The sequence below is a fragment of the Bactrocera dorsalis genome, chromosome 4 (assembly GCF_023373825.1).
Source record: "Bactrocera dorsalis isolate Fly_Bdor chromosome 4, ASM2337382v1, whole genome shotgun sequence".
NCBI classification, from domain to species: domain Eukaryota; kingdom Metazoa; phylum Arthropoda; class Insecta; order Diptera; family Tephritidae; genus Bactrocera; species Bactrocera dorsalis.
The window spans coordinates 28,106,286-28,134,191 of NC_064306.1; the positions used below are offsets into that span (position 1 = coordinate 28,106,286).

Genomic DNA, 27,906 nt, shown 5'->3' on the forward strand with positions numbered 1-27,906 from the left:
GTTCGTTTCGACAACATTTCTGCGCTGTTGGCCAAGCCTACGCAAGAAAAATGATCTGGTGAGCGAATTCCGATCGAAATATAGTCTGCCGTGGATCGTCGGACCGTTCAGTCTTTTTCCGTTCGAACAGTGTTCTCCGATCTGTGAGGTTGCTCGCACACCTATTTTTTAATTCCTTTAAGGTGAGTGCTATCAGCTGCTGTGGCTGAGTAAAAGGAGTGTTGCAGGTGCTGGAAATTTCAATTTTTTCCAATATATTTTTTTTGAGCTGTGTGGCAACGCAAATGGAAAAATATACGATATTTACATGTATTAAACTTACAAAAAGGAGCAAATGTGTAATTATGTCGAGGAAAATGAATATACTGCAATCAAAATGAACGTTTTATGTGAAGTGAAGACTTGAAAGATTACAAAAAAATTTAAATAAAATTATTAAAATAAAAAGACTATACTTATTAGCTGAAAAATTAAGTGTATCTGCTATATATATATTTTTAAGTGTACCACGGTCGTATATCATAGCAATTACATAACCCTCTTTCATTTTAAAAATATATGCGAATGCGTTTATGAGTGTACGAAATTGCGGTTCGGTTACCTACCGTTGAAGGATACACACATACATACACACACGCGGCAATATATACAGTAAACTCACATATACTAAGAAAAGCACAAATATATTAACTTAATCATGTCTACATATTTATACGCACGTATACACATATAAACACAAATACATGCATATGAGCACATACAGGCACACATATGAACAGAAATCCATACAAATTTACACTACATATAAATTATATAGACACATGTACATACACACACATTCTCATACATCTAACTCACGCAAGTAAGGCGTTCACGAAAATAAAAATAACAAAGAATCAGCATAGATTTTTACTAAAAAATACGATTCCTTAGCGCTCAAGTTAATTCAAAGCATTAGTAGCAACGTTAAAACGGTTGTATGTCGCGCTGCAAATGTATGTGTAACTATGTACGTATGTATATGCAACTTTGTCTGAAAATAGAAAATTTTCTCTACACGCCAGCAAAGTGGCTGCCCAAAGTGTACGAGCGCTAGAGCCGAAAACTGATCGTGTGTGATCGCCAGCATAGCAAATTGTGCGAAGAAGAGGAAATGCTAAGAATTTTCCGAATTCTATTAACTCACATACAAACATGCTTATTTACTTTGATTGAAAGTATAACATTCGCTTCAAGTTCTGCTTGATCTTGGTACTCAGTAAGCAAATATGTTGACATACATATTTCATGTCTGAAATGCCAGCTCTAATGACAGCTAAGGAGTAATGCGAAAAATCATATGAGGGTATAAAATGTTCTTGTGTGATCTTTGGAAGGTTCATAAAATAGAAATATATTTTCTAAAATTTTCTTAAATTTTAAATTCATGAGCCGCTCATATTTCATATTTTTTTACTTTCTTTAACGTAAAATTTAAAAAAAAAAAATTAAAATATTTCATAAAAAAGAGAATGACTTAAAAAAATTTATTAAAATTTAAATTCATCAACCACACCTATTTTATATCTTTTTAAATTTTTTTAACAAAAAATTTTTCCTAAAAAAGCTTTACAGATCACAATAATGCCATATTGCGTATGGAAATTCAATAAGAAATAATTTAGTAACTTATCGTCATATAAAATACAAAATAACCTAATAATATCATAAATTTACAGGCGAAGGAAAAACGATATAATAGAAACCACTTATATTGAAACAAAATTTCATTTTTGGTTATATAATGGTTAAATATTGGTTATATCTGATAGCGAAAGCTGAAAATTTTGTACTACATATACATATGTAATATGATGTAGTGAATCGTAAGCAACAAAAAACTTAATTTCGGTTTTGGTGATCGGTTGTTTTGCATTTTAAGTGGTTATATGCTCCATAAAAACTTTATTCTTTCATTAAAACAAAACCGAAAATTAATTTTACTTTTGAGTGACACTTCAAATTTGCCTCAATTATTATTTTGATATTTTGCTTTAAATTTATTAACTTTTTAAACAAGAAGATACAAAAATTGTCCCATCACACACTTAGTGTCAAAAAAGATTTTGAAATAGTAACTAACGCCACTGAAGCGAATAGAGAGCAAATATTCAGAGAAATTTTTGTTTTAAATCTGTTAACAACAAATAAGTTTCGAACTCTCGCTTACCAATGTGGTCTTCTCAACTCTTAAAGACCTTTTATTAATCTTTACCCAGCAACCGGTCAAAATAAGTCACAGACTTCGAAAAAGTTCGACTTCAGTACATAATATTCCGTTGCTGCAGTATTTTCCGCGGCTAAAGACGCTATACATATATTTTAGATTAAAATTTGAACAAAAGAAAAATGTATATTTAATGTCATAAAGCTTCGCTTAGTCTAATAGGCTAATGAGCCACACGTAGACCAGTTTTGGTTCTTTGTAATAACAGATGGAGTTCAGTTATAAAGTCCATTAGGAATAGTTATAATATAGAATGCCTGCGCTTTATTTCAAATTTCAACATATCCTGAGGCCTCACTATCGATACCTCTTCCAGTGTATCATACCGTGGCCCCTATTAGACCATGAATTATCATTTGTCAAATATGAGAGTATACCGACCGTACATAGAAAAGGTTCCTTTACATCTAAATAGACGAATTCAAAAACAATTAAAGCGAGATTTGTTTACATTATGTAAACAAAAGCTTAATAAAGCAATCAGCAAGGAACGATATTAAAAATGTTGCATACTTTTCAGCGCGCTAAATCTTAAAACCGCCGTTTTAGAGCTGTTAACATTTTTTCTGATGTAAACACATTATTTAACTAATTATTACTATCGCTAACAGTTGTTAGCTGCAAATAGAAGAAATTCTGTTAAAATATATAATCTTTCTTATTGGTAAATGCAATATATTATACTAAATTTAAACCGCACTTTACATTACAAAATTCGAAAAAATATTTTAAAATTTTATATTTTTTATTAATAAAAAAAATTTTGGCACAGCAATTGCCTTTATCGCCCCAATGTGTTCACATACAATTAAATGGCTGTATATAAGTACATGTGTATGTATGTATGCTTGTCTCAACATATTTGAAAAACAAATATCTTTCACATGCTTACGTGCTAAAATTTTATTTTCTCAGTCAAATTAATTGTAGGTAAAAAAATAATATTAGCCACACACGCCTACATACTGTATATTGTTAGCTACAAATGGGCGAGTAGGTGAGTAGGTGTTAGGTGACGTTAGCAAAACACCGGGCGAATTTTATTCTTTCTTCAAGGAAATAAGCCAAATTATTTTTGGCCTATAAATTCCTACAATAACTCAGCTCACTTTTAAAGCAAATATTTAAACAAAAGATTTCACAAGCGCAAACAACACGTACAAATCTTATTTATTAATGTCATGGCTATATTTATAAGCATGTCTACATATGTTTTTGATGTTGCAATAATTTTTGTGCGGCACATATTCGTCAGTGGCAGTAATATAAATAAATATGTCGCATTTGCGCCTCAAATAAATTGTGAACATTAGAAAAAATATTCAACAAAATTAGTCTTCTATGCAAACAGTAGAAATATTTAGAAAAATTCAGACGTAAATGTAAATTTATTTATTTGAAAGTGCTTTGCACTATTTAAAAAAAAAAATATTTATATTGTAAAATGGAGATCTGGGTCTTAGGAATTTTATTTACTCAAACTTGTATTGTATCATATTAAATATATTCGCCTATTGAGATATGTTTATATGAATTAATAAAAAAAATATTTATTCTTAAAAAAATATTTTCATTTATTTTTTTTTTTTTAATTTATAAAAAATTTCTAATTTTTTAATATAATATTATAAAATATTTTTTATATTTTCTTTCAAAAAATATTTTGATTAAAAAGTATTAGAAAACTTGATAATTAAAAATTATAAATTATATACTGAATTAAAAAATAAATGTTAAATATTATAATCCAGAGCGAAAGTTGAAATTCATAAATAATACTCTGAGAAGCTTGACTTTTCTTTTTTCTATTTTAGCAAAAAATTCCTTAAAATTACTTCTCATTAAATTTTGATTTCGATCAAAAAATGTTTTCAAATATAGAGCAACAGGAGAGATCGTATTTTGTTTATGAAAAACTGCAAAGCAACACGTAGCTATTTACGAATACGTAGTATTATAAATATAACAAAGCAACAACAATACATATTTATACATTTACTAGCGCAAGATTCGATCGTTAGAAGGCCGTGTCACAGAGATTTGCAATTTAGGAATTCTCTCCAAACGAATACCATTGCACACTTACGCATACACATCTTTCAATAAAGCCGAAGACAGCAAAAAAGCATACTTCCAGTACAACAATAAAAAAATCACATACAAAACAGCGCCGTAATCACTTGAAATTGGATATGATTGCGACTTATTTATGCGCCGCGACCAATACAACTGCAACATGCCGCCCACACACCTTTTGCCAACACTAGTGTGTTCTCTCTCACGCTTGGCTGTTAACAGATTAAAAGCAAATTAATGGCTGAATGAGTCAATTGCGCAGCTGCTCGTCTATTTATCTACCTTATTACTACTCACTCATATATATACATTTACACCGAACAATATATATGTATGTGTGCGTGTCAACAAATACATGCTCCAAAATAAGTGTGTATGTCAGACACACACACGCTCATACACAGCGCAGAGTACTATTTATCTGATCGTTTTTATGAGTGAGTGCCGCACACCGTGGCGTATACGTTACCTCCACTTGGCTGTTCGCCTGCTAGCATTCACTCGCTGTTTGCGTTGCTTTTGTGCCAAGCAGCGCCCATATACGGCTTGCTAAAAAAGCTGTGCGCACCAAAGTGCTGCACGGTTTTGTTTTTGCTTTGTTAAATTCAGAAATGATGCGTGGAAAATTCGAAATTTCCGTTCCAATACTAAAATGGTAGCGAGGCGGTGCTGATTTGTATATACATACATGTATAAGATATAAACAAATCAAAGCGACAGCTGCTTTCAGTTTTCCATATTCATGCAATTTAGCAGTGAAAGATATGGATAATATGTATGTATGTATGAAATTTTTTACGTATATTGGAGGTATGTATACAAAAAAGTAGTTTGTAACAAAAACTTGTAACTTTAATTACAAAATTTAAAGTTAAAGTTTCAAATGGATGCGGTATTTGAAAATAGTATTTTTTTTGAAGTTGATAACAATTAAACACTGTTGTCTTCCACTTTTACACTTCTTTTCTTTGTTGTACTTCGACACAGCAATTAATCGAGAGACTTTTCATATTTATTTTAAACTTTAAACTCCATTAAATTATGACAAAGGTCGTTTCTATTTACGTGCTAATTAGAAATAAAAATGTTACGGTATATTTGAAAATGGTATAGTATCTCTTATTAAAAAGACTCTGGTAAAGACTTCCTCTCTCAAAATTTTCTCTGAAATATCTATCAAATTTTATTTTGTTAAGCCGCAAATGTATGACTCTAAATTTTATGTACCAAGTGTAAAAAAAGCTAGTAAGATGGGTAACTCCGGCTGCACTGTTGCTATGATACCCTTCAGAAATGCATTCCTTATCGCATGAAGCGTATATCCTTATCTTGATTTTGATCGTTCAGTTTGTATGAAACCTATATGCGATAGTGAACCGATCTAAATAATTTCCTTGAAGATTATACCGTTATCTTGGCTAGTAATCTATACCAAATTTCCTGAAGGTATCTCGTCAAATAAAAAAGTTTTCATACAAGAACCTAATTTTTACCGCCCAGTGTATGATGTAGTGGTCCGATCTGAAAAATTTGCATACGAGATTCTTCCATTGATAGATTAATAGTATCTGGCAAAATTCTTGAAAACATCTCTTTAAATAAGAAAGTTTTCCATACAAGTACTGGTTTTTGTATGACAGTTATTCGCTATAGTAGTCCGATATCAGATATTCCGACAAATGATTAGTATCCTGGGGAGCAATGGACGTGTATAAATTTTTAGATTGGCATCTCAAAAACTGAAGAGCACATACATATATATAGACGGAAATGGCTTAATCGACTCAACGCATCACACTAACCTCTCATATATAAAGTATATAGCAGCTCAGGTTAAATATACTCTATTCAGGGTATAAATATTATAAATGTATGTGTGTTTGTCTGTACCATGATAAATGATGGTCAAGTAAGTCGTCATCTGTACGAATGTGATGATGTGGAGCTCATTCTATAGTAAATTCGGCATATAGCCTTGACAAATAATACCCTCAGGTTGTCACTTTCTAATCGCAAAGCAAAAAAAAGCTTACTCTCCAATACTCATTGCCTTAGTGTTACGAAAAACTCACCGTGTGAGTCATAAGTAAAAGGTATGAAATAACTCGTCTTTTGTAAGCGAAAACGTAAATACCAAAATATAATGATTATTTTGTAAGAAAAAAGAGAAATCATAATTTAAATATCTTTGACATATTTGTGTGGTCCTCAAAACAACAACAATTTTCTATAACTACGTCATACATATACATATATTTGACCATTCCTTCATAATGATTTTTTCTGTCAAAATTTATGAAATAACTGTCATGTTTCTGTCACTGGCTGCATATGCTTTTTATGATCCGTTTTTTGCTCTAAGTCTTTGAATTTTTTTATTATTCTGTTATGAAAAGAGTAGTATAAAGGTAAAGCTAATAACGGAGAGCACAACGTAAATAAATAAAAATTTTGAGATGGACAAAACTTTCTCCATACCATTCTCTCGATGATAGAAATTAAATAAATCGTTGGAAAAGTCTTTAGAGAATGTTTGGAAAATGTTGAAACGTTTAAACAGCAAGATCTGATGTGGATTTTTTTTTGTGTATATATTATATGGATCGCCACAAAATATATTTTATTGATACCTTTATACCATTATATCGGGATCGATGGCCATAGTAGCTTGCACTCCTTTCTTACCGTTATGTTTAATATTTTTGTACATTTACCTAATAAAATAATAATAATATTTTATCAATTCATATTTGAAGGTTTATTAAAATGATTTCATTTATTTGTTACATTACAGTTACTAAATCCAAAAACACAAATCCAAAATGGCTGATGATGAGGTGAGGTGAGTATCGCTCTCTGAGCAACCGATAACTGCCATATAAGTGAAAAAACATTAATGCTTTTATTCTCTCAATATTTACAGTAATTACGCGCTTAATGATATGACACATACAGCATTGGCATATGGACACAACGAAGGTGAATATTATAGTTCAAAATTATGGCGCTGCCAAGCTAGTGCTTTGACATTTCTGAAGCTTTAATTCTGTAACTCTGCTTTTAGCTATATTTCGAACGCTTTGGCACATAAGTATAAGCTGATGTATTAGTAAAATTTCAACTGCAATAGCTGTATAGTCTTTTGAAATTAATTGCCACAAAATTAATCTACTTTTAATGCCACGCCTAACACCGTTACTTACGACTTATTATTGCATGCTGCTCTTTTTACCATAGAAATCAATATTTTTACTAATAATTTTCTTTTCTTTCCATCTGCGTCTTTTAGAAGAAAGCAGCCGATGCACCAGCAGCCGCACCAGCGCCCGCAGCAGCAGCGCCTGCACCGGCTGCAGCACCAGCAGCAGCAGCGGCACCAGCGGCCGCACCAGCCGCGGGAGCTGCCCCCGCTGCCGCACCAGCCGCAGGTGCTGCACCCGCAGCAGGCGCTGCACCAGCTGCCGCGGCCGCTCCCGCCAAGCCTGCCAAGCCACTTGATCCCAAAGAGGAGGTACTCGCACAGAATTTCTTGTAAAAACGTTAAGTGTTGCCAGCGTTTCGAAAAGTGTGTTATTGTGAAACACAAATATGTATGTGTTTTGGTGCTCTGTGCCGTGCGTTTTCTTGTTTACACGCTGTGAAGTGCAATGTGGCTGCTGTCTCATTCGTTGTGTTCATGTGTTCATACTCGTCGTTTAACGGTACACGGTGCTAAACACACATATCTTGTATATTGGATATTTTGTAGGCAAAGAAGGCTAAACAGGCCGAGATTGAGCGCAAGCGTGCTGAGGTGCGCAAGCGTATGGAGGAAGCCTCCAAGGCTAAGAAGGCCAAGAAAGGTTTCATGACACCAGAAAGGAAGAAGAAACTTAGGGTGAGTGACAAATTACGAATATATTGATGAAATCAAATTTCTATAACATAAATGCATTTCACTTTGCCAATACGCAGTTGTTGCTCCGTAAGAAAGCCGCTGAGGAGTTGAAGAAGGAACAGGAACGCAAAGCCGCCGAACGTAGACGCATCATTGAAGAGCGTTGCGGTAGCCCCAGAAATCTCAGCGACGCCAGCGAAGGTAAAATATCTGATTTTATTTCTACATACTTACACATGTCGACATTTCAAGGATTTTAATGAAGTAAAGAAATTAGCAGAAAGTAGTAGTTTCAAAGACATCTCTAAATCAAAATTTCGTAGCAAAGTCAAAAAAATCAAAGTTCTTCAAAAAAATCTGGTATAATTAGCAAGAATTAGCAAATACATTTACCCACATTTTATATAAAAAAAATTCAATACACGCACACCCACACATATACATGCTCAGCAGCACTCACGCACACATTTTACTGGCCTGTCACGAAATTCGTTAAATTTATTATAAAAAAAGCAAATTTTTTATAAATTTTTGTTTAGATTTTTTTTAAATTTTCTTTAACTATATTTTTGTTTAGATTATTTTTTTTATAAATTTTTTTAAGAAATCCCTTTTTATGCATACAATCTACCCTTATCGCTAAAAAGTTTAAAACCATTTACACTTTTTGTTCCCACATTTTTATTGCATATTTTTTCTTTTCCCATTTTATTCTTGTTTATAACTTATATTTTTATTATACATACCATCTTTGTTTTAAGCACCAAACAAACCCCAAAAATTAAAAAAAAATAGAAAATATGAAATTGTGTTAATTTTTGTTGAAAACAACGCATTTCATTAACTTCCACTTATCTGCAGAAACACTTAAAAATCTTATCAAGCAACACTATGACAGGATTTGTAAATTGGAGGACCAGAAATATGACCTTGAGTATGTTGTTAAGCGCAAGGATGTTGAGGTACACACATATAAAAACATACTTTTGATTATTTTTTTCGTTTTTGAAAAAAGTATATCAGCAAACACAAAGTATATTTCAAGCACTTAACTGCGCCGAATCGAAAACTATTGAAAATAATTCAAAAAAAACGCATTTTCTTTGCCAGACTTTAACTCAAACACTTAATGCGTGCATTCACAACAACAATTTAAAGCAGTTTAATTTTTTAAACTCACACACATACACATAAACGCACACTCTGCGCCGCCGGTACGCTGTGCGCTGCGCTTGTCCAGTGGCAGCACAAAATTCACCACAAAAAAATCAAAATTTATTCCCAAAATTTTTTTATAACTAATTTAGTTTCACCGAAAAAAAAGTCCAAATTTATTCCGAAAATTTTTGTTGTAATTTAGTTAGCGGCTGCCAGCGACAAATGCAGCAACACCGACCGCGCCGCGGAGTCTCTGCAATGCCGCAATTAATCTGTTTTGTATAAATGAAATACTCAACAAAAACAACAACAACAAAACTAGAAACACTAAACCAATGCTTTTGAAAACTTTAAACTCTTAATACAACACTTTCTCTATCTCTTTCTCTCTATATATTTTTTACTTTATTTTACACTTTAATACTTATAAAAATATTTATATATCTTTTTTTTTTACTATAAACTCAACTCACTCACCAAGTTTTTAATGCTCACGTTTTTTGCACACAATTTCTACAAATTTACTTATATTGTTTATATACATACATACTATGAATATATAGTAGTGTTTTATCAGATGTTTAATACACTTTATAATGCGTATTGAAATTACTGCACTCGTCTCTAGCTCAATACAACAACTTGCAACAACAACGAAAACGAAAACAATGAGAAAAGTATACTTGAAAAATATTTTATTATTTTTTTATGTTTTATTTTTTAGACCGTTAAATACCACTTGTATAACCTGAATTCTTATTCACCTTGACAATAGCGTGACGAATTTTTATTTGACTTAAAAATACTTTTTTTGACTGAAGATAGGTAACCTTATATTTGCTCCAATTTATAATAGATACCCCTTATTTTTATTTTTTTATGTGTGGAAGTGATAATAAAGCATTTGCCCGCTTTTATACACTTCATAGACTTTGTGTACACAAAGTTAGTCCGGAAAGGAAGGACCAAGTTATCAGGAAACAGTTAGTCGCAGCGATCTTATAGCTATTGCACCAAATTTCCATCCTCCAAGTACTGTCTGCGCAGAGTTAGTAGATAATTTGAACAAGTTCATTGCAGTATGCGTCTCTAGGGATTCTTTAAAAAAAAAAAGGCACCTAAAATTTGAAATTAATAAACTTTCAGTTACGAAATACTTAATATTGCTCTTAAAAATAAATAAAAATTAGTGAAATAGTAGTTTTCAATGAAATAATTTCAAGATTTTTCTATGAAAATCTTACATCCTAAATGTATGCTACATTTTCCGTGAATAAGTGCCAAGTAAAGAATTTTAATTAATTTATAAATATAAAATACCAAATGTTAGTCTTCCAAGTAAATAAACATTATTAAAAATTAGTTTTGAAAGCGGAACATTTAATTTCTTTCTTTAAAAATCTGAAAGCTTAAATGTATGCTACATTTTCCGTCAATAAGAGTCAAGCATAAAATTTAAATTTTTTTACAAATACAAAATACTAAATAAAAATTATTAAAAAATAGCTTTGAAAGGAGATCTTACAGTTTATTCTATGAAAATCTTACATCCTAAATGTATGCTACATTTTCCGCAAATAGTTGTTGTTGAAATATGAAATTATCTAGGTAGATAAACTTTTTTACAACAACTCTCAGCTAGCCTAGAAACTAGTGTACAACAATGCTCAGCTAGCATAACTAGTCGATCTGCCATTTTTTTAAATATACAAAAACATAATTTTTATAACAGCATAATTGTTTTTTTTTCATTAAATCTCTTTTCTTTCAATATATTAAAATCTTGTATATGCAGAAATTATATAATGATGGCATTTAATAGGCATATAAAAAAATTTGGAAATACACACTCCCCTTTTATTTCCCACACACTCCCTAAATCACAACAAAAAAAATCACAGTTTATTAATTATTATTTTGTATCGACTTTTTTTTATATACATACCTGCCTCAACCTACAACACCAAAAAAATATATTAAGTTTTTTATGAATAAATATTTTTTACAAATAAATGATCGGCAAATATAAAATATAAATATTAAATAAAGCCAAAGTATTCTGTCCCTCTCCATTACCTCCACTCGCCCTTCATCCATGGCACCATCCACGCACATGTACACACACACACAGGAACACGCATACACAACTCGTACCCAGCACACAATGGCACAAACGAAAACGTTCCGTATTAACCGTTTTTCTCAATTTTTAATTGCACTTTCTGCCCGCAGAAACACTTAAAAAAGTTGTACAGGATTATTATGCTAAAATCCTGAAATTGGAGGATCAAAAATATGACGTTGAATATCAGGTTGCCCGTAAGGAATTGGAGGCAAGAAATAGAACATTAAATTTTTTCATGCCCATACATTTTTTTCGTTTTGCCAAACTTCTGCCACAAACTGGTTGAAAAGTTACCATTTTTTGCGCTTTTTAGACTTTTGGTCGTTTTGTACATTTTTTTTACTTTGTTAAAACACTCACTATATTTTGTACTCTAAAAATCTAAAATAGATCTTATTTTGTTTGTAGTTACTTTGAATTTTGTTGGTAACACTACAAAGTATATTAAAAACAACAACAACACACTCACAAATTTTTGTATCTAAACAACATAAAGTAGACAATGACGAAGCAAATTTTTTGGGACCAGGCTTCATAGTTGACGTTGTGCGCTCTTATGTATTTTGAGTAGTTCTTTTGTTTTTTTCACCATTTATATTTCTGTTATTTTTTGTTTTCTCTTTAAAAATATTACTTACAAGTATAGTTGATTATAGTTGTATAGTAAACATTGTAGTGAAGAAATGAACCGAAAATCAAGCACTGCCAAGGTTCTCGTTGTTGGTGCGCATCCTGTATTATTTGCTGTATGCAATACGCATAAATTTTGTATAAAACTAAATGTTTGTAAATAAAAAGTGCTAATTAATATTTCCATTGTATAAAGGTACAATTAGTGTTGGAAATTTTTCTCACTAGCAACTTTGAATACAAAATTTTTAGCTTAGATCTGCACCTACAAACGCTAGCATTTTCGTATTTTGTATTTTCAAAGTTAGAAATATGCGAGTGTGTGTCTCACACAGCAAAAAATTTCCTTTTTTGTAACTCTAAATTTCGTAGAAAACTAGTTTCAAGCCAAACAGTTTGATTTTCTTTTACCATTTAGACAACTCTTGGCACTAATTGTGTGCAGTAGACTACTTAATTGATTTTGTTGCAAAAATAATTATATTCCCGAACACTATCAGCTTTTAGTATTAATTCTGTTTTTTGTTTTCCGTTTGCTCAGCTAACGCTTCAAACGTTGGCATAGCTGTTTTTAGTTAGCAATTAACCTAACTTGTTTCTCAACCTATTTAACTGTTATTAAAGCGCAACAACAACAAAACTTTAGCCATATACATTTTTAATAAATTTTTATTTTAGTTTTGTATTTTGTTTTTAGTTTTACTCTAAAACTTTTCATTGCTCCTGGTGCAAAGTTTGATTTTTGCCAAGCAATCTAATTTGTCTATATTTGCTAAATACAACAACACAATTAAACACTTTTTTATATGCACTACATATTTTGTGGAAGCTGAGAATTTTGTTTTTTGCCGAAGCTTTTACTAAATAAACTTGTACGTGTATGAAATATATCATTTCCATGCCTCTCTTGTCATATCTGTAGTTTCTCCTTCATTTATAATTTTTATGAAAATATTATTATTTTTTTTAATATTTTCGTTACGTTCCAAATTTGGTATTTCGCATCGATGGTATACTGATATTAAAAATAATATAAAAAAAATTAAATAAATAGTAAATCACGTCATATAGTGTGTTTACTAACAGACGTAATCTTAGTTGAAATTTCTTTTTTTTAACAATTTTTTAAACACATTTTTTTACTTATACAACTTTCCAGTGTTGTAACTTAGACATTTTCCTAATCACTAAACCATTAAAACATATATTATATTAAAGTTAAGACCTGCTTTCAATTGAAAGCTCACTATAAGCTCTGAAAGTTTTTTTCACCCATCAGTAACAAAGTCATTTTTAAGAAATAGTACAACGAAATTTACCATAAAATGTGGTGAAAAAATATTTTTTGAATTTCCTTCTTTATTTGCAATGTAGATTTGTGAAAGTTTTCAAAGGAACTGCAACTTAGTTCAATTCAACTCTGATTTCTTGATCCAATTATTCATGTTATTAATCACAATGATGTAAAATTTAGCAGGCTTAAGAAAAGTTCTTCAAAAGCTTTCCACAAATAGAATATATTATAAAAGCTCTTATTAGGCTTTACGGTCCGCTCGTGTTTACAAAAAAGCTATAACATTAAAAACTCTCCGCAAAAACTCTTGAGCATTTCAGAGCTGTTAAAAGCTTTTATTTTTTTCTATATTAGTTTTCATATTTCTAACGGCTATCGTGTGTACGGAGTAGAACTGCGCATAATTTTATTATAAACAAAGATTTCACGGTGTGCTTTTAAGTCAGGATATTGGAAAAATATCACATTAATTCGAAAGCTTTCTAAATCTCTTTGAACAGACTGTAAATTCAAAAGCTTTCTAAAGCTTTTTGTGAATACTAAAATAAGTTAGTTTTTTTACAGGCTTCAGTACAAATGATCATTTAGTGTACCATTTAGCCACTGTTTTCGAATAGTTAAGATTAGTAGACGCCGAAAGCTTAAAGCTTGTAGCCACTTATGCTGAAATGATAGCTGCACACATAAAAACATATTTTCCTTCACTTCTTGTGCTTTCTCGTGTGTTCAGCAGTTTTACTGTAAAGCGGGTTGTAGGTGAAGTGCTCAAGCTTTTACTCAAGATTGTTTTGTGAAGAGAACTTTTTATTTAGAAAAAATTTAAAAAATATTTTATAATATACTTTTAAATATTCATACATCTATGAATCATAATATTTTACTAAAATTAGTATTTAGTTAAAATACTTTTTAAAAAATTTTATATAAAACAATCCCCAACACAATTTTCCCCATTTAATTTGCACTAAATCGCCAGTAAATATCACAAACACCTGTTAGTTTGGAAAATAGTAGTAGCAACACTAGCAGACATGAAAAAACGGTTAATTTCACATTATTACATGCATAAATATTACAAATCAAACAAAAAAACAAAAACAATCAAATTTTTTCGAATAACTATTACAAGCATAACAATAACAATTGCATTACAAATTTATCTCTATATCTGTATGTATGGCATTACATTGAATTGTTTGAATGTCACGTGATTCAGCCGAACTACAAACAATTTGCAAACAATATTGGCAACGTCTTTTCAATTTGGAGGGGGACAAATTTGATTTAGAGCATATAGAAAAAGTCAAAGCACAAGAGGTAAATAAAGGCTGCCATTTGACCAAACAAAATAAATAAACAAACGCAACCAAGAATATTTGCAATTAAAAAAAATTACAGCAAAAAAAATATTTTTAAACCTACTTACGCTGAATGTATTTTTTTCTTCAAATAATTTGGTTAAAAATTTGAAAGCAAGAAGAAAATACAAAAATAAAAATAAATAAAAATGAAAAAAGAAGAAGAACGTTCTGCAGTTTTTGGCCATAAATAACTGAAATATAAAAAAAATTAAAAAATAAATAAATTAAAATATTGAATATTCAAAATTAAAATTAATTTCTGTAACAGTGTAACAGTATTAAATAACTGTTATGATTCCTTAAATTTTTTTTTATTTATTTAAATTTTCTTATAAATATAAATAAAACAATTTTAATATGCACATTTTTTAATTAAATGTTAAAAAAAATAATTAAATTTATCACCAATTATGTTTTTGTACTCTAAATAATTTTTCTTAGCACTTCGCACTTGATTTGATTTTTTTCAAACTATTTATTGGAAATTGAAATTTTTGAATTTTGTAAAATTATTTACGCAACACTTAAGATTAAGTTAAATATATAATTAAACATTAAACTGATTTTGCAAGAAATTTATTTTTGTGCTTGCAAAACTTGCCACCAAAAAATAGAAGCAAAAAATATCAAAAACATTGGTGCAACTGAACCCGGCGTGTCCTCCTCTTTTTAAAATATATATATAAAAAACAACAACAACTATTTTATAAATATTTATAAAATTACAAACGCAAAACTCACACTTGAACACATAACATCATGAAGATTTTTTGACATTTGCTAATTAATACAACGGTAAATGGTATTAAAATTAAAAATTAACAAAAAATAAATGAAGAGAAAGAGTCAACATATTGTACAGTTAGTTAGCCAGCACGCGCTTTGCGTCTCAGTTTTATCACTCATTCTATCTCGCTCTCTCTTTTCTCTCTCTCTCTCTCTCTATTTCGTGCAGTTGAAGCCACACACACACGTAGCGCGCTTTCGCCGTCAGCTATGTGTGTGTGTGTGCACTTGTATGTTATACGAAACTACAATTTATATAAAAAAAAATATATATTTGTATATCAAAACACATATTTACAGGCGAATTACAAGAGATTTGTGAAGAGTATTACGAGCGTATGTATATATGCGAAGGCCAGAAATGGGATCTGGAATACGAAGTCAGGAAAAAAGACTGGGAGGTACTGCAAAATTAGCCAAAACGTGTTTAAATAATCAAAATTGAAGTGAATAAACACACAATTTTCTGTTGTTTGTACTCTCTCTAAAGTGAGAGTAAAGTAAACACGCAAACACAAAACACACCCACACCCACACAACAACAAACAGTTTCATAACTTGTGGTTAATTGCATTGGAAATTCGTAATTCTTGTTTAATTTTACGTTTTTATGCGGTTATTCGTACAAAAAAGTGTAAAGTTTGTGACGACAACAACATAAAATACATAAAATCGATCACACTACGCACACACAAAGCATAAAAAGTCACATTATTATTGATTGAAAAAAAAAATATTTATCAAAAAAAAATGAATAAATAATTTCATTAAAAAAATACACCAAAAGATTTACCGCAAAGTCAGTCATAGTCCTGCATCAACCACTCACATTTCAAGCTGTAGCTAAGGCAGCTTTAGATTACACACATAGTCAAGCCAAGTAGCGCTGGCGACAAAATATGCATTGTAGCGCCTTTTCGCTCTTTCACTTATGCACTTCATTGTCATTATGTTGTTTTTGTTTGTCTACGTCACTTTTCTTCTACCACCATTCAACGCCGCGCCACTATGTGCTTAGCCTAAGCAACTTTGGCAACTTTCATCGGCCACACTGTAGACATTGGCGCGTTTAGCACAGGCAAATTTAGTCGCCTTAGAATATACTTTCACTTTTGTAAATAAATTAAATGCTAGCATTAGCTTTTAGACATATCACCTGTGACCTGTCAGTAGTTTCGCTGCCCGATTTTCTAGTTCACATATTCTCACTGGCACTTTGCACTCGTACTCATCGTTGGACATTACCTACAAACACCAACACTTTGTCAAAAACAACCGCTAGGTTTAAAATTTGCACATTCTTTACTCTTTTTAGTAGAAAAAACTTGTTATAACTGTAATTGTAGTTTTATTTTGCAACTCCACAATGATCATTGCACACACGTACAAACAATTTTTTTCTTAATTAAAAAATTATTTGAATATTTCTGTTTATTTAAAACGCAAGCAAGTGAAATTAATTATGTTTTGTGTTTTTTATTTGTTCTACCCAACACTTGTCTAAAACCTGCAAAAACAAAAAAAAAAACAAAAAAAAATATTTAAAAATTTTGTTAAAAATATGCTAAAAATGTATGTAGTTACTAAAAAGCAACCCAACATGTCGCTAGTAGTTCGCGAGCACTCGTTTCTAATCGTTTGCAGCATACTTCTTGGCGCCTGTGTTCGTTTCAACACACACACACATGCACTGTTGCTCCCGCTCCGCACACGTATTTGCCCACACGCCCTCCAAAACTGTACATTCCATGCCAAAAATTCTTACGTTCCACACTGCGTAACGCCACCAGCACCGTTAAAGCGCTGTTGCCATTACAGTACACTGAAACCAAAAAAAATAAACAAAATACCAGCACTTCAGCCCTCCAGCTCTCTGTCTATGCTATCTGTAGCACGCTCACGCCCTTTACTTTTTATGTTCCACTGCACCAATACCACCACCCACACCCCCACTATTGTAGCCAACCAAACCGTAATAAAATTCTAAACAAATGCGCTAAAGCAACAACAGTAACAACAGCATCTGTAAATAGTATTCGAAATGCAAGCGCGTTCAAATTCAAATATAATCTACATAGCATTCACAAAAATGCACCAAAGTATTGAATAACAAAATTATATTGATGAAAATATGCCATCGATGAATTCGTGCGAAATGTGAAACATGTCCACGCCGTCTGTGACATGCTGAAATTCGAACGTTATGCCAAAACTCATCTAGACATGCGAGTATTTGAAAGAAAGTGCTCTGAACACGCGTGCAACATAAATTGCGAAAACAAAATGTCGATTTTTTAGCTAAATATTTGTTGAAGAAATTCGCGCAGGTTATGAAGCAAAGCAAAAATTAAAAAAATTTTATAAACAAAAAAAAATGATTGTAAATTTCCATGAGAAATTCGAGCAATATGATCAGCATCAGTATGGCACATTCAATTTGTAAACATAACAGTCAGTAAGCAGCAAAATGCAACACAGTAACCATATTTATTATTTAAAAAATATATAAACAAAGAAAATTTTTCCAAAGTGTATGAGTTACGAAACAAAATACAAAAATATTGCGAATTAGTGTTGAATTTTGTGAATATAGCAATTTACCGCCATTAATCAGTCATAATATTTTTTTTTTAATCATTGTGGACTCCGTTTAGAAAAAAATCAACACACACAAATACGCAAAAATAATGTTTTAACAAATGCTGCCACCAATTCGAGTTACAAAAACAAAAAATTTTATTTTTGAAAAAAAAATCGTTTCATACACAAAAATTGCATAGCTTGATGTACAACTAAATACTAAAACTATATCTAAATGCATACAAATAAATGTGTTACCCATTTCTATCGCTAACCAAACTCGAAAACGAACTTCCTCAAGTCCATTACGAATTATTTATACGATATGCGTCGCTCTTAAGTGGCTTAATGCTCCAAGTTTGTATTTCTCTTACTATTTTACTATTTTTCTCTCTCTCTTCTCTCATACTATCTCACCATTGGTAGGCATTTCAACAATTTTTTGTACATTTTTGTTAATTTTTTGTAAGCATTGGTTGCTTTACATCAATTATAATTTGTGTTTTAGTGAATAATTATTTTTTTATGCTCAAAGGACAACTTGAAAGAGTGCACATGAGAGTTATGGGTACACTATGATAAAGCTGAGCACATAATTGGTGCAAAGTTAAATTTTTGATTTGTTTTACTATACTTCTTTTACGGTAGTTTGCTCTTCGCATCAATCCCTAGTGCTTACCACTAAGTGCCTAGCCTAATATACATAGTTTTGCGTCGAGAGATTGAAGGCGTAACTCTAGCATACCAAGTTGTATGTGGCAAAAATCTTATATAATATTAAAAAATCCCCAATTGAGTTTTCGAAACATCAGTGCATGAATGCGTAGCGAAATACATATATTTTAAAAAATTAGCAACCAATATATTTTTACAGTTTCTAAATTAAAAAAATTAAACACAGAGAATATATTTTATATAAATTTTTTTTATTTTTCGAAAACGTATTTTCAAACGGTTCCTTTTTAAATTCAATTTCTCACCCAAATTAGAGATTTTCAAACTTTGCCGCATTATTAGCATATTTTTTGAAACCCCAACCCCTCTCTGTCTCACACATTATTACTTACAATATTTTTTGAAATGAAAAAAAGAAATTATATCTATCCCTCTCTCTCTCTCTCATTATAACAATATTTTCTAAACTGAAAAATCTATTTCTAGTCCACTCTTTTTCACTCTCCTCTCTCTCTCATTCTCTCTTAGTACTCGTTAGTACTACAGCGTTTTTCTCTTACATCTTTAAGCTAGCCCTAACTGTTCTTCGCTGTGATCTAATTTATTACAGTTATTATCGAGAGTTTAGTTTTCATCTTTTGCTGCATTTTAATTTACCATACACCCTGCTTTAATTGTATACATACGTACAACTAATTGAGCAGTACATTTCTATAACATTTTTTTTGTTTTTTTAATATCGCATATTTTTTAGTCTTATCCATTTACATTTAATTTATTTACAACAAATAAAAAACACAAACATTTTTAATGCAATTGTTTATTTCTTATACTTTCAAAACACTCATGCAATTACATTTTTTGTGTAACGAAATATTTTTCGTCTTATTTCGTATTTGTCGTCAGAAATATACCATATATAATACATATATATCAATCGAAAAAAAACTATGTAAAACACAAATTGTGTGCCATACTGTGCAGTACCTCAGATAGATTACTTGTAATTCAACTTAAAAGTGCGCAAGTACAAAATGAAAGGTCTTTTTTGAGGTTAAGGAGAAGCGTATTTTTTGAAAACATGTGAAGAGTAATGGTGAAATGGCTTGGAGTAAGAAAATTTGCTGATGAGAAGCGTTTCATTAAGTAGTTGGCAAGCAAAAACAGAATTGATAGAAATTTTTAATGCCAAGAATTACTACATACATTCTTAAATATGCTCTAAACATTAATACATAAATATTAAAAAAAAATATATTACAATTATTTAAATAAATAAATATTAAAAATTTTTTAGTTAGAGCAACTCACTTCGTGTTTTATAATATCGTAATATTACTATTGCGAACACTGTACTCGCGCTCACTTGCATTGCATGCTCACTTGCTACTACAAGTAACTTCAAGTGAGAGCGAGTACAGTGTGTCGGTTTAGCAACACGAAAATACTTATAAATAAATATACAGTATTGGTAAAAAAATACAATATTATTTAAAATCAAATATAATGATTTGATAAATTTAAAAATATTTTTTATATTAGAAAAATTTATTACCAAAAAATTTTATTAAAATTATAAAAAATATAGAGAATTTGTAAATAACAATATTATACAATATTTTTAAAAACCACGTATAAACGTTTGATTTAAATAAATTTAAAAATATCTTTTAAATAAAAAATTTATTAGCAAACACTTTTGTGAAAATTCAAAATTTCACATATTATTTAAAAAAAAATATATGTTTCTAAGTCTGATCACCTCAAAAGCTAAAATGCCAACTTATGACCTAAAAAAAAATAAAGTTGCGCCTCTCACTCCAAGCCACATGTAGTACGTCGGAGGCAGATTAAACAACTCGATGCTCGTTAAAAGAAATTTGAAAATCGAAAAAATCGACATTTGGATGTTATGTTGTTCAGATGCTTTCTAAAAACAAACTCGAAACTATTAATTTAATTCTTAATTTCGAACTATACATTTGTAAAGTAACTCTTTACTTACTGACGATCCCAGCAAAGAATCAGCTATAACGATTCTGAACTAAAAAAAGCTCATACTTTTCTATCACATAAGCATAATCACTGAGAAAATATTACAAATTAATAAAATTAAACTCAAGCGTGCTAACCAACTTAAACGGCAAAAAACTTGGAAGAATTTATCGAAATAACAACAAAAAAATTTTAAATTTACAAAGTGCTGTCTATCTATCTCTCTCTCCGCCTTCTTCTGCATTGAAATTTACTAAAATCAAAAGCTGTATGGAAACACCGTCTTATAGCCGGAAATGCTGTCGTGTATCTTGCAGGCTTCAGCTACGTTGTAAAAAGCGCCTTCTAAGTACTACTTGTTTATTAAAAACAAAAAAAATATTAAAGAATAAAAAAAAAAAATAAAAAATTAACACACTCGCTAAAAAGCTAGAAATGTATGTATGTACCTATATTTGTTATGTATCTAATCCGTATTGTATTCTTCTTAGAAAAAACGACTAACCAAATATTACTTATTTGATGTAATCCTTCTTACTAAGTTTAGCTAGCAAAGTGCTTTAATGTATTTTTAAATCTTTGCAATATGATATTAATGTATTATTTTTTTTCAATTTTTCCACCTACGAATACTGTTTGGCTGCTGCTTCTCGTATTGATTGATGTTATGGAATCTACTATTTACCATAGATCAACGATCTCAATGCCCAAGTCAACGATCTGCGTGGCAAGTTGTAAGTATCTTTAGTTACATAATTCATTTTTGCTAGTTTTATGATATAGAAAAGTTATGAAATTTATTATGGCAGACTTGCTCTTATTCTATAAAGGATTCTTGATTGGTCTATTTATTCGTTTAGTGAAGAATGAGTGTTAACACAAATTGTGTCTGAGAATATCCACTACAAAAAAGTTTAAGAAAATCGTCTGTCAAATATCGTAGATTAATTATTTTAATTTGAAAACTCATTCTATAAAAGATTAATATTCTAAAACACCTTAGAAACGAAATAATACAAAACTGTTTATTATATACTTATTATTCCAGCCTGTTACATTTAAAACAGTTGTTTGCTCGATACGCAACTCGTTAAGTTTAAGTAACTCGCATACAGCCAATATATAGCTATTTAAATACATTATATATATGAGTTTATGAGTATTGCATTAGTCCGCTGGGTTCGTAGGCTTAATATAAAATCGATGGATCTCACTTGGACAGATATTTGTCCTTTGCGTTAGCCCTAAACTCCTAAAAGTCGTCCACCAGATCTTAATAGTCCTATCGACGAAGCATTTTGAGCTTTCCAAACATTTAAAATGACGATTAATATCAATCCCAGCCACTCCGCTTTACTCAACGTAAATTTTGACTACGTTACCTAAAAGCATGTCACAATTAAAGTAGAATTTTGTTAGCCAGTACAAACTAGTTTATATGCTACAAATAAGTAAATTTTCTGACAAACAAAAAAATAAATCGCCTCAATCGTATTATCTGGATTTAATTAACACTGTTTTATTGTTCTCTTCTCAATTTTTTAGCGTGAAACCAGCCTTGAAGAAGGTCTCCAAATATGAAAACAAATTCGCCAAGCTCCAAAAGAAGGCCGCCGAATTCAACTTCCGTAATCAACTTAAGGTTGTTAAGAAGAAGGAATTCACATTGGAGGAAGAAGAGAAGGAGGTGAGTTCGAAGATGTTTTTTAATAAATACGTATTATATTGTATTAATTATAAAACAAAAAAATATATTTTTAGTTACAGTTATTTTTAGTTATATTTTTAGTTAGATAAAAGACTACAAGTGCGTCAAATGGCAATGTCGCGATCATATTCTTTGGAAATATTTTTTTCTATATGCCATCAATATTTTCGCGTTAGACCTAAGTCTAGAAAATTACATACTGAATTACAATAAAGCTTCCAATCTCAGCTCTGAGATATCTAAATCAGCAGAAAAGTAGCGTATAGTTATAGAAAAAGAATTCACAACTATCCTAAACCTACAACAAAGACAAATATACTTGTATTTTATTAAAGTCGGAAAGAAAAATTAAAATCGCTATGAAGAGCAAATAGTGGGACACTTAAATTGATTCTTTTCTGTGCATACTCGTACTGAATACTTGACAACTACTTGACTGATTTTTGTCTAAAAGCAATGTAATAGAAAAATTTTATACTCACACATTACTGGTTAGCAATACTGGTTAGGAATACTTTATTATTTAAGCTTATTGGGCATATTATTTCAACCATTATTTATTTTGCATCAGATACTTTTTATAATTATGATTCTCTTAGCATTATTTCTTTTCTATAATATACTCTAAATTGTACATAAAACACTATTGGTTTTCTAAAAAAAATCTAATGCTTTCTTTTCCAACGCTAACCAAAATACTTCTGCGCTCTATAGAAAAAGATAAAAGATGCTCAATTAAAGTCAACAGTCAAAAAGTGTAAGAAATTTGTGTATAAAATACCAAAATTCCAAAAACAAATTTGTTCAGTGTCAATTTGTAGTGTGCCATTGGAAACTTATATGTTTACATGCATACATATGTACACCGGAATTGTGTTGCAAGATTTTTTTGTTTGGAAATAGCACATTCATAGCAGCAGCTGAGCACCAAAATTGAATGAAACATTTATTTTATGTCCATATGTTTGGCATGTAACATTTATACAAGTGCTAGGCATGACGCCCAAAAGCAGGCTAAACTCAAGTGATGTTATGAAGCAAGCACGCAGTGAATTAGCAATTTAATTACATAGAAGTGGTTATAGATATGGTTTAATTTGGTTAGTGTGAAAAATTGGAGAAAGCGAAATTTTTTTTGAAAATTTTTATAAAATTTGTTTATGCGAAAAATTTTCAAATTTTTTGTTAAAATATAACCTTAAAATTTTCAATGGACTATTTATGTAAAATTAATCAAAAATGCATAGGCTTACATTAGAGATTAAATTTGATAATTTAATATCATAAAAAGATAGTATTTCATTTTAAAAAGTAACTTTTCTATCGTATACGATTGTTTAACTAATTTTATAAAAAAATCCTTAAAGTACTATGAACTTCATATTTCTGTTGATTTTTCCGAGGAAAGTTACATACTTTATTTTGAAGTAAATGATATCTATGAAAGCAGTATAATTAAGACAGTAGTAAGAGGCTTCTTCAATTTAAATATATCCTGCATTTTTTCGGACTTTAATAATTATTAAAAAAAAATTAATTCGAAAATCTTAAATTTGTTTAATGAATTAAAAAATATATTTTTTTATATAAATTATTTTTCATAAAATATTTTTTTTATTTTCATGAATATTCAAAAACAACTCAGTTCGAAAATGCTAAGTTTCTTTAATGAATTAATTTTTTATATGAAATATTTTTTACTTTCGTGGTTATTCAAAAAGAATTCAGTTCAAAAATTAATTTTTTATATAAAATATTTTTTAATTTTTTAATAAATTAAATGTTTTATTAAATATTTTTTTATATAAAATATTTTTTAATTTTTTAATTAAATTTTTTAAGTAATATTTTTAATATAAAATATCTTTTATAAAACATTTTTGAATTTTTTAATTAATTAAATTTGTATATGAAATATTATATTATAATATATAAAATATTTTTTTATAAATTTTTTTGTTAAATATATTAGTAGAGTTTTTTTTCAAAATAGATAAAAAGCAACTTTAGTATTGCCCACATTCACGAGAAAAGACACTAATTCTTAAGAAAATTAATTTAAAAACTTATAGTCATTTTTTACCTTACAACAATGTCACATAAAACCACTCTGCGTTGCTTCAGGCTTCATAAGAAATATTGACAAGTTCTGCTTTTTGGGAATTTAAAGATTAAATAGCCGATAATGAGCAAGCAAAAATCTCTGCGTCATTAAATTTTTCTTCATTAACAATATTTCTTTCCCTGCCTAAATTGTGTACTTGTTTTGTATACCCTTCACCAACTGTGAAACGCCTCACGTCTGCATGCAGCCCTTTGCACCTCCCACCTTTAGTATCAAGCATACACATGCTAATGTGTAGTGGCACTGTATTTGTTAGTTAAATATGTGTAGCAAATATTTTTTATTTTATTATTTTTCATGATAAATATATGCATATGTATATGTTCGTTTAGTTTTTAATGTGTCACCATGACTGTGAAGCACTGTTATTTACATTTTTATACAAACGTCTGTTTTATTCACTCTTCTCTGCAGAAAAAACCCGACTGGTCCAAGGGCAAACCCGGTGATGCTAAGGTAAAGGAGGAAGTTGAAGCCGATGCCTAAGCTCGTACCCGACCTGTGTGTGACTCCCGCCCTAATTATAAATTTTATTTAAAGTTTTTTATTCATTCAAACAACATCAGATTTATGAATATACTTCATTATTTACAAATATATATTTTTTAAAAAGTAATTTTAATTGTTACAAACCAAAAACAACAAAAGCACTACTCTACACTTTAAATCGCCTTCTCTAAATTCTCAACAAAACAATGGTACAGCAAAACAAAAACCAAAAAGCAATTGTATAGAAATACTAATTAAAGCAAAGCAACAGCTGTTCATTGCAGTACTAGAAAATTATTGTGTTAGTTAATAACAACAAAGAAATACAAAAAAAAAATTTAAAAAATTATCAAAAATTGTCGCAAGCAAACTTTTTTAATTGTAATATATAAACAAAACAAAAATTAAAAAAGAAAAAACACAAAAAAATTTTAAAACACCAACAAGATTTTTGTTATCACTTTTTTGATTTTTAAGTGATTCTAAATCATTACCGAATTAATTTAAAATTTTTCATTTTTTTTTATACGCGGCTTTTCTTTTCTTATTTTGTTTTTTATTATATAATATTTTAATTGAGTTTGCAATTTTGATTTAAAGTCCAGCGCAACCCTCTTGATTCTATTTTTGAAGCCATTTTAATAAGTTTTAAATGTTTTTTATTCTATAAAATGTTTTTTTTTATTTATTACTATTTTTCATTTCATTATAATTTTTACCAATTTTGTTTTGTCATAATTTTTATTTTTTTTAATACTATTTTTTATTTTTTTTTGTTTTGTAATTTTTCATAATTTTTATTTTTTATTTATTTTACTTTTTATTCATTTATTTATTTTATAAAAGTATTTCACACTTTTTTACTAAAGCTATTTATTTTTTACATTTTGCGATTTTGTTTTAAATTATTGTAAAGAAATATTTATATATTGTATATATGTAGGTAAATGCATATTTTTTGTTTTTTATGTTTTTTTCAATTCTTATTTTTTAAATTCATTTATTTTGCACATTTGTTTTAGTTTTTTATTTTATTAATATATATAATTTTTAATGTTTTTACTACTATTTGTTAATTTTTTTTAGTATTTATTTATTTATAAATTATTTTTTTCATAGTTTTTATTTTTTATTAATTTCTTTCATTTATTTTTTTTAACTTTCTATTTATTTTTGGTACAATTACTTTCTTTTTTATTTTTTTTCTCTTTATTTTTTCTTTTAAATGTATTTCTTCTTTTTACTTTTATTTTTTTAACTTTTTATTTATTTTATGAAAGCATTTCAGAGTTTTTTTACGAAAGCTGTTTGAGTTGGTTTAAATATTTTTGCTTTCGTTGATTTACTTACAATGTTTTAATTTATAATTTATTACTTTTTTCACATTTTTCACATTTTTTTTATTCTTTTCTTCCCTGTTTATAGATTTTTATTTTCTAAATTTATTAATTTTGCACATTTGTTTAGTTTTCTAATTTTATTTATAGATATTATTATTAGTTTTTGTACTTTATATTTATTTATTTTATTTTTTATTACTTTTCCTTAATTTTTTTTAAATTATTTTACATGTTTTAATTTTTTATTATTTTTTTTTTGTATTCATCGATTTATTTCCATGTTTTAAATTGTAATTTATTTTTCTTCATATGTACATATATTTTTTTTTACTTTTTTTATTTCATTTTTAGTTTATAAATTTTTTATTTTCTAAATTAATTTTTTTTGTACTTCTTCCTTTTTTTTTTAATTTTTCCTAACACGAGTGTGATTTCTTTTATAAATCCACCCAAATACACTCAAATTACTTACAGTTGTAAATATTTTTAATTATAAATGATTTTTGGCTGTTTTCACTCGACGATTTCCTCTTTGAGTTTTTGTACGAATTTTTGGTTTTAAATGAGTCCAAATGAGTCGAATCCCATCTAGTTATTTACCCGCACGAGTTGTATGGAATGAAATACATACATACATATGTACATATGAGTCATGACAAACCCAACCAAAGAGCCAAACCAACCGTTATCTCCAACAAATTGTATGCATCCCTAGATGATGTCACCATCATCATGTTTCTGCGCACTTTGCCCGTCAATCCGTGTGCCCTTAAGAGCTTCTACACCCAAACAAATATATCGAACTTAATTCTAAACGATTCTTTTAGGATCACGCCCCAGAAACACCAGCATAAAATCATGATGTACGAGCAATTTGGCAACATCGCAACGGGTGTTGTTTTTAGCAGAGAAGCAGCGCAGTTAGAACAATACCAACAACAACAACAACAAATATTTTTAAATATAAAGTTATATGTTTATTAAGTGAAAAGAAAAAAAACAAAAAAAATACACAGAAACCCGATTTTTATTATAATTATATATAACAGTAACAACAAAAGCAACACCACCTAGCAAAATATTGGCAACTGGCAACAGCAACGGGGGGAAAGCGGCACGAATTCGGTAGAAGGCTTAAAAACAAGTGATTTGCTTTGGAAGTAGACGCTCAGCACTAAACTGCAGCGCTGTCTACACTTACGCGCAAACAATTAGCATAATAAATTACACACAAAAACTAATGATAAAAAATCCCAACACAGATGAATTTAGTTAAAAAACGAAAATTATAAAATATACTCATTTATTAATAATGACAATTTATCTCCTAAGATCGAGTCGAAAAATGTTTCGGCGTTTTGTGGTTTTGGAATGGCATCTTCTTTAATTATTCAATTTCTGTTTGTATTCAATTGTGTTTT

At 29.4% G+C, this 27,906-nt stretch overlaps 1 protein-coding gene across 15 annotated transcripts; it reads left to right on the forward strand.

The window, feature by feature from the left end:
* LOC105224995 (troponin I) lies at positions 1-27,706 on the forward strand. 15 transcript variants are annotated; one of them, XM_049456586.1, is made up of 11 exons: positions 31-182; positions 7,137-7,179; positions 7,632-7,853; positions 8,091-8,219; positions 8,297-8,420; positions 15,874-15,974; positions 21,514-21,557; positions 22,369-22,510; positions 23,246-23,288; positions 25,071-25,112; positions 27,313-27,706. In XM_049456586.1, coding segments are annotated over exons 2-10 (822 nt in total). In that variant the 5' UTR covers positions 31-182; positions 7,137-7,164; the 3' UTR covers positions 25,073-25,112; positions 27,313-27,706. The 15 variants fall into 15 exon arrangements, with proteins under 15 accessions (XP_049312550.1, XP_049312547.1, XP_049312548.1 ...); XM_049456593.1 differs by lacking the exons at positions 7,632-7,853; positions 15,874-15,974 and adding an exon at positions 14,643-14,743 and having other exon boundaries at positions 1-182; XM_049456592.1 differs by lacking the exons at positions 7,632-7,853; positions 15,874-15,974 and adding an exon at positions 9,081-9,181 and having other exon boundaries at positions 2-182.
* The last annotated feature ends 200 nt before the right edge of the window (positions 27,707-27,906 follow it).

Bases quoted from the DNA above. Each gene is read 5' to 3' on its own strand.
- LOC105224995 (XM_049456580.1), top strand. The intron at 7,854-8,090 runs GTACTCGCACAG...GATATTTTGTAG, and splicing joins CACTTGATCCCAAAGAGGAG to GCAAAGAAGGCTAAACAGGC. The intron at 21,558-22,368 runs GTAAGTATCTTT...TCAATTTTTTAG, and splicing joins AACGATCTGCGTGGCAAGTT to CGTGAAACCAGCCTTGAAGA.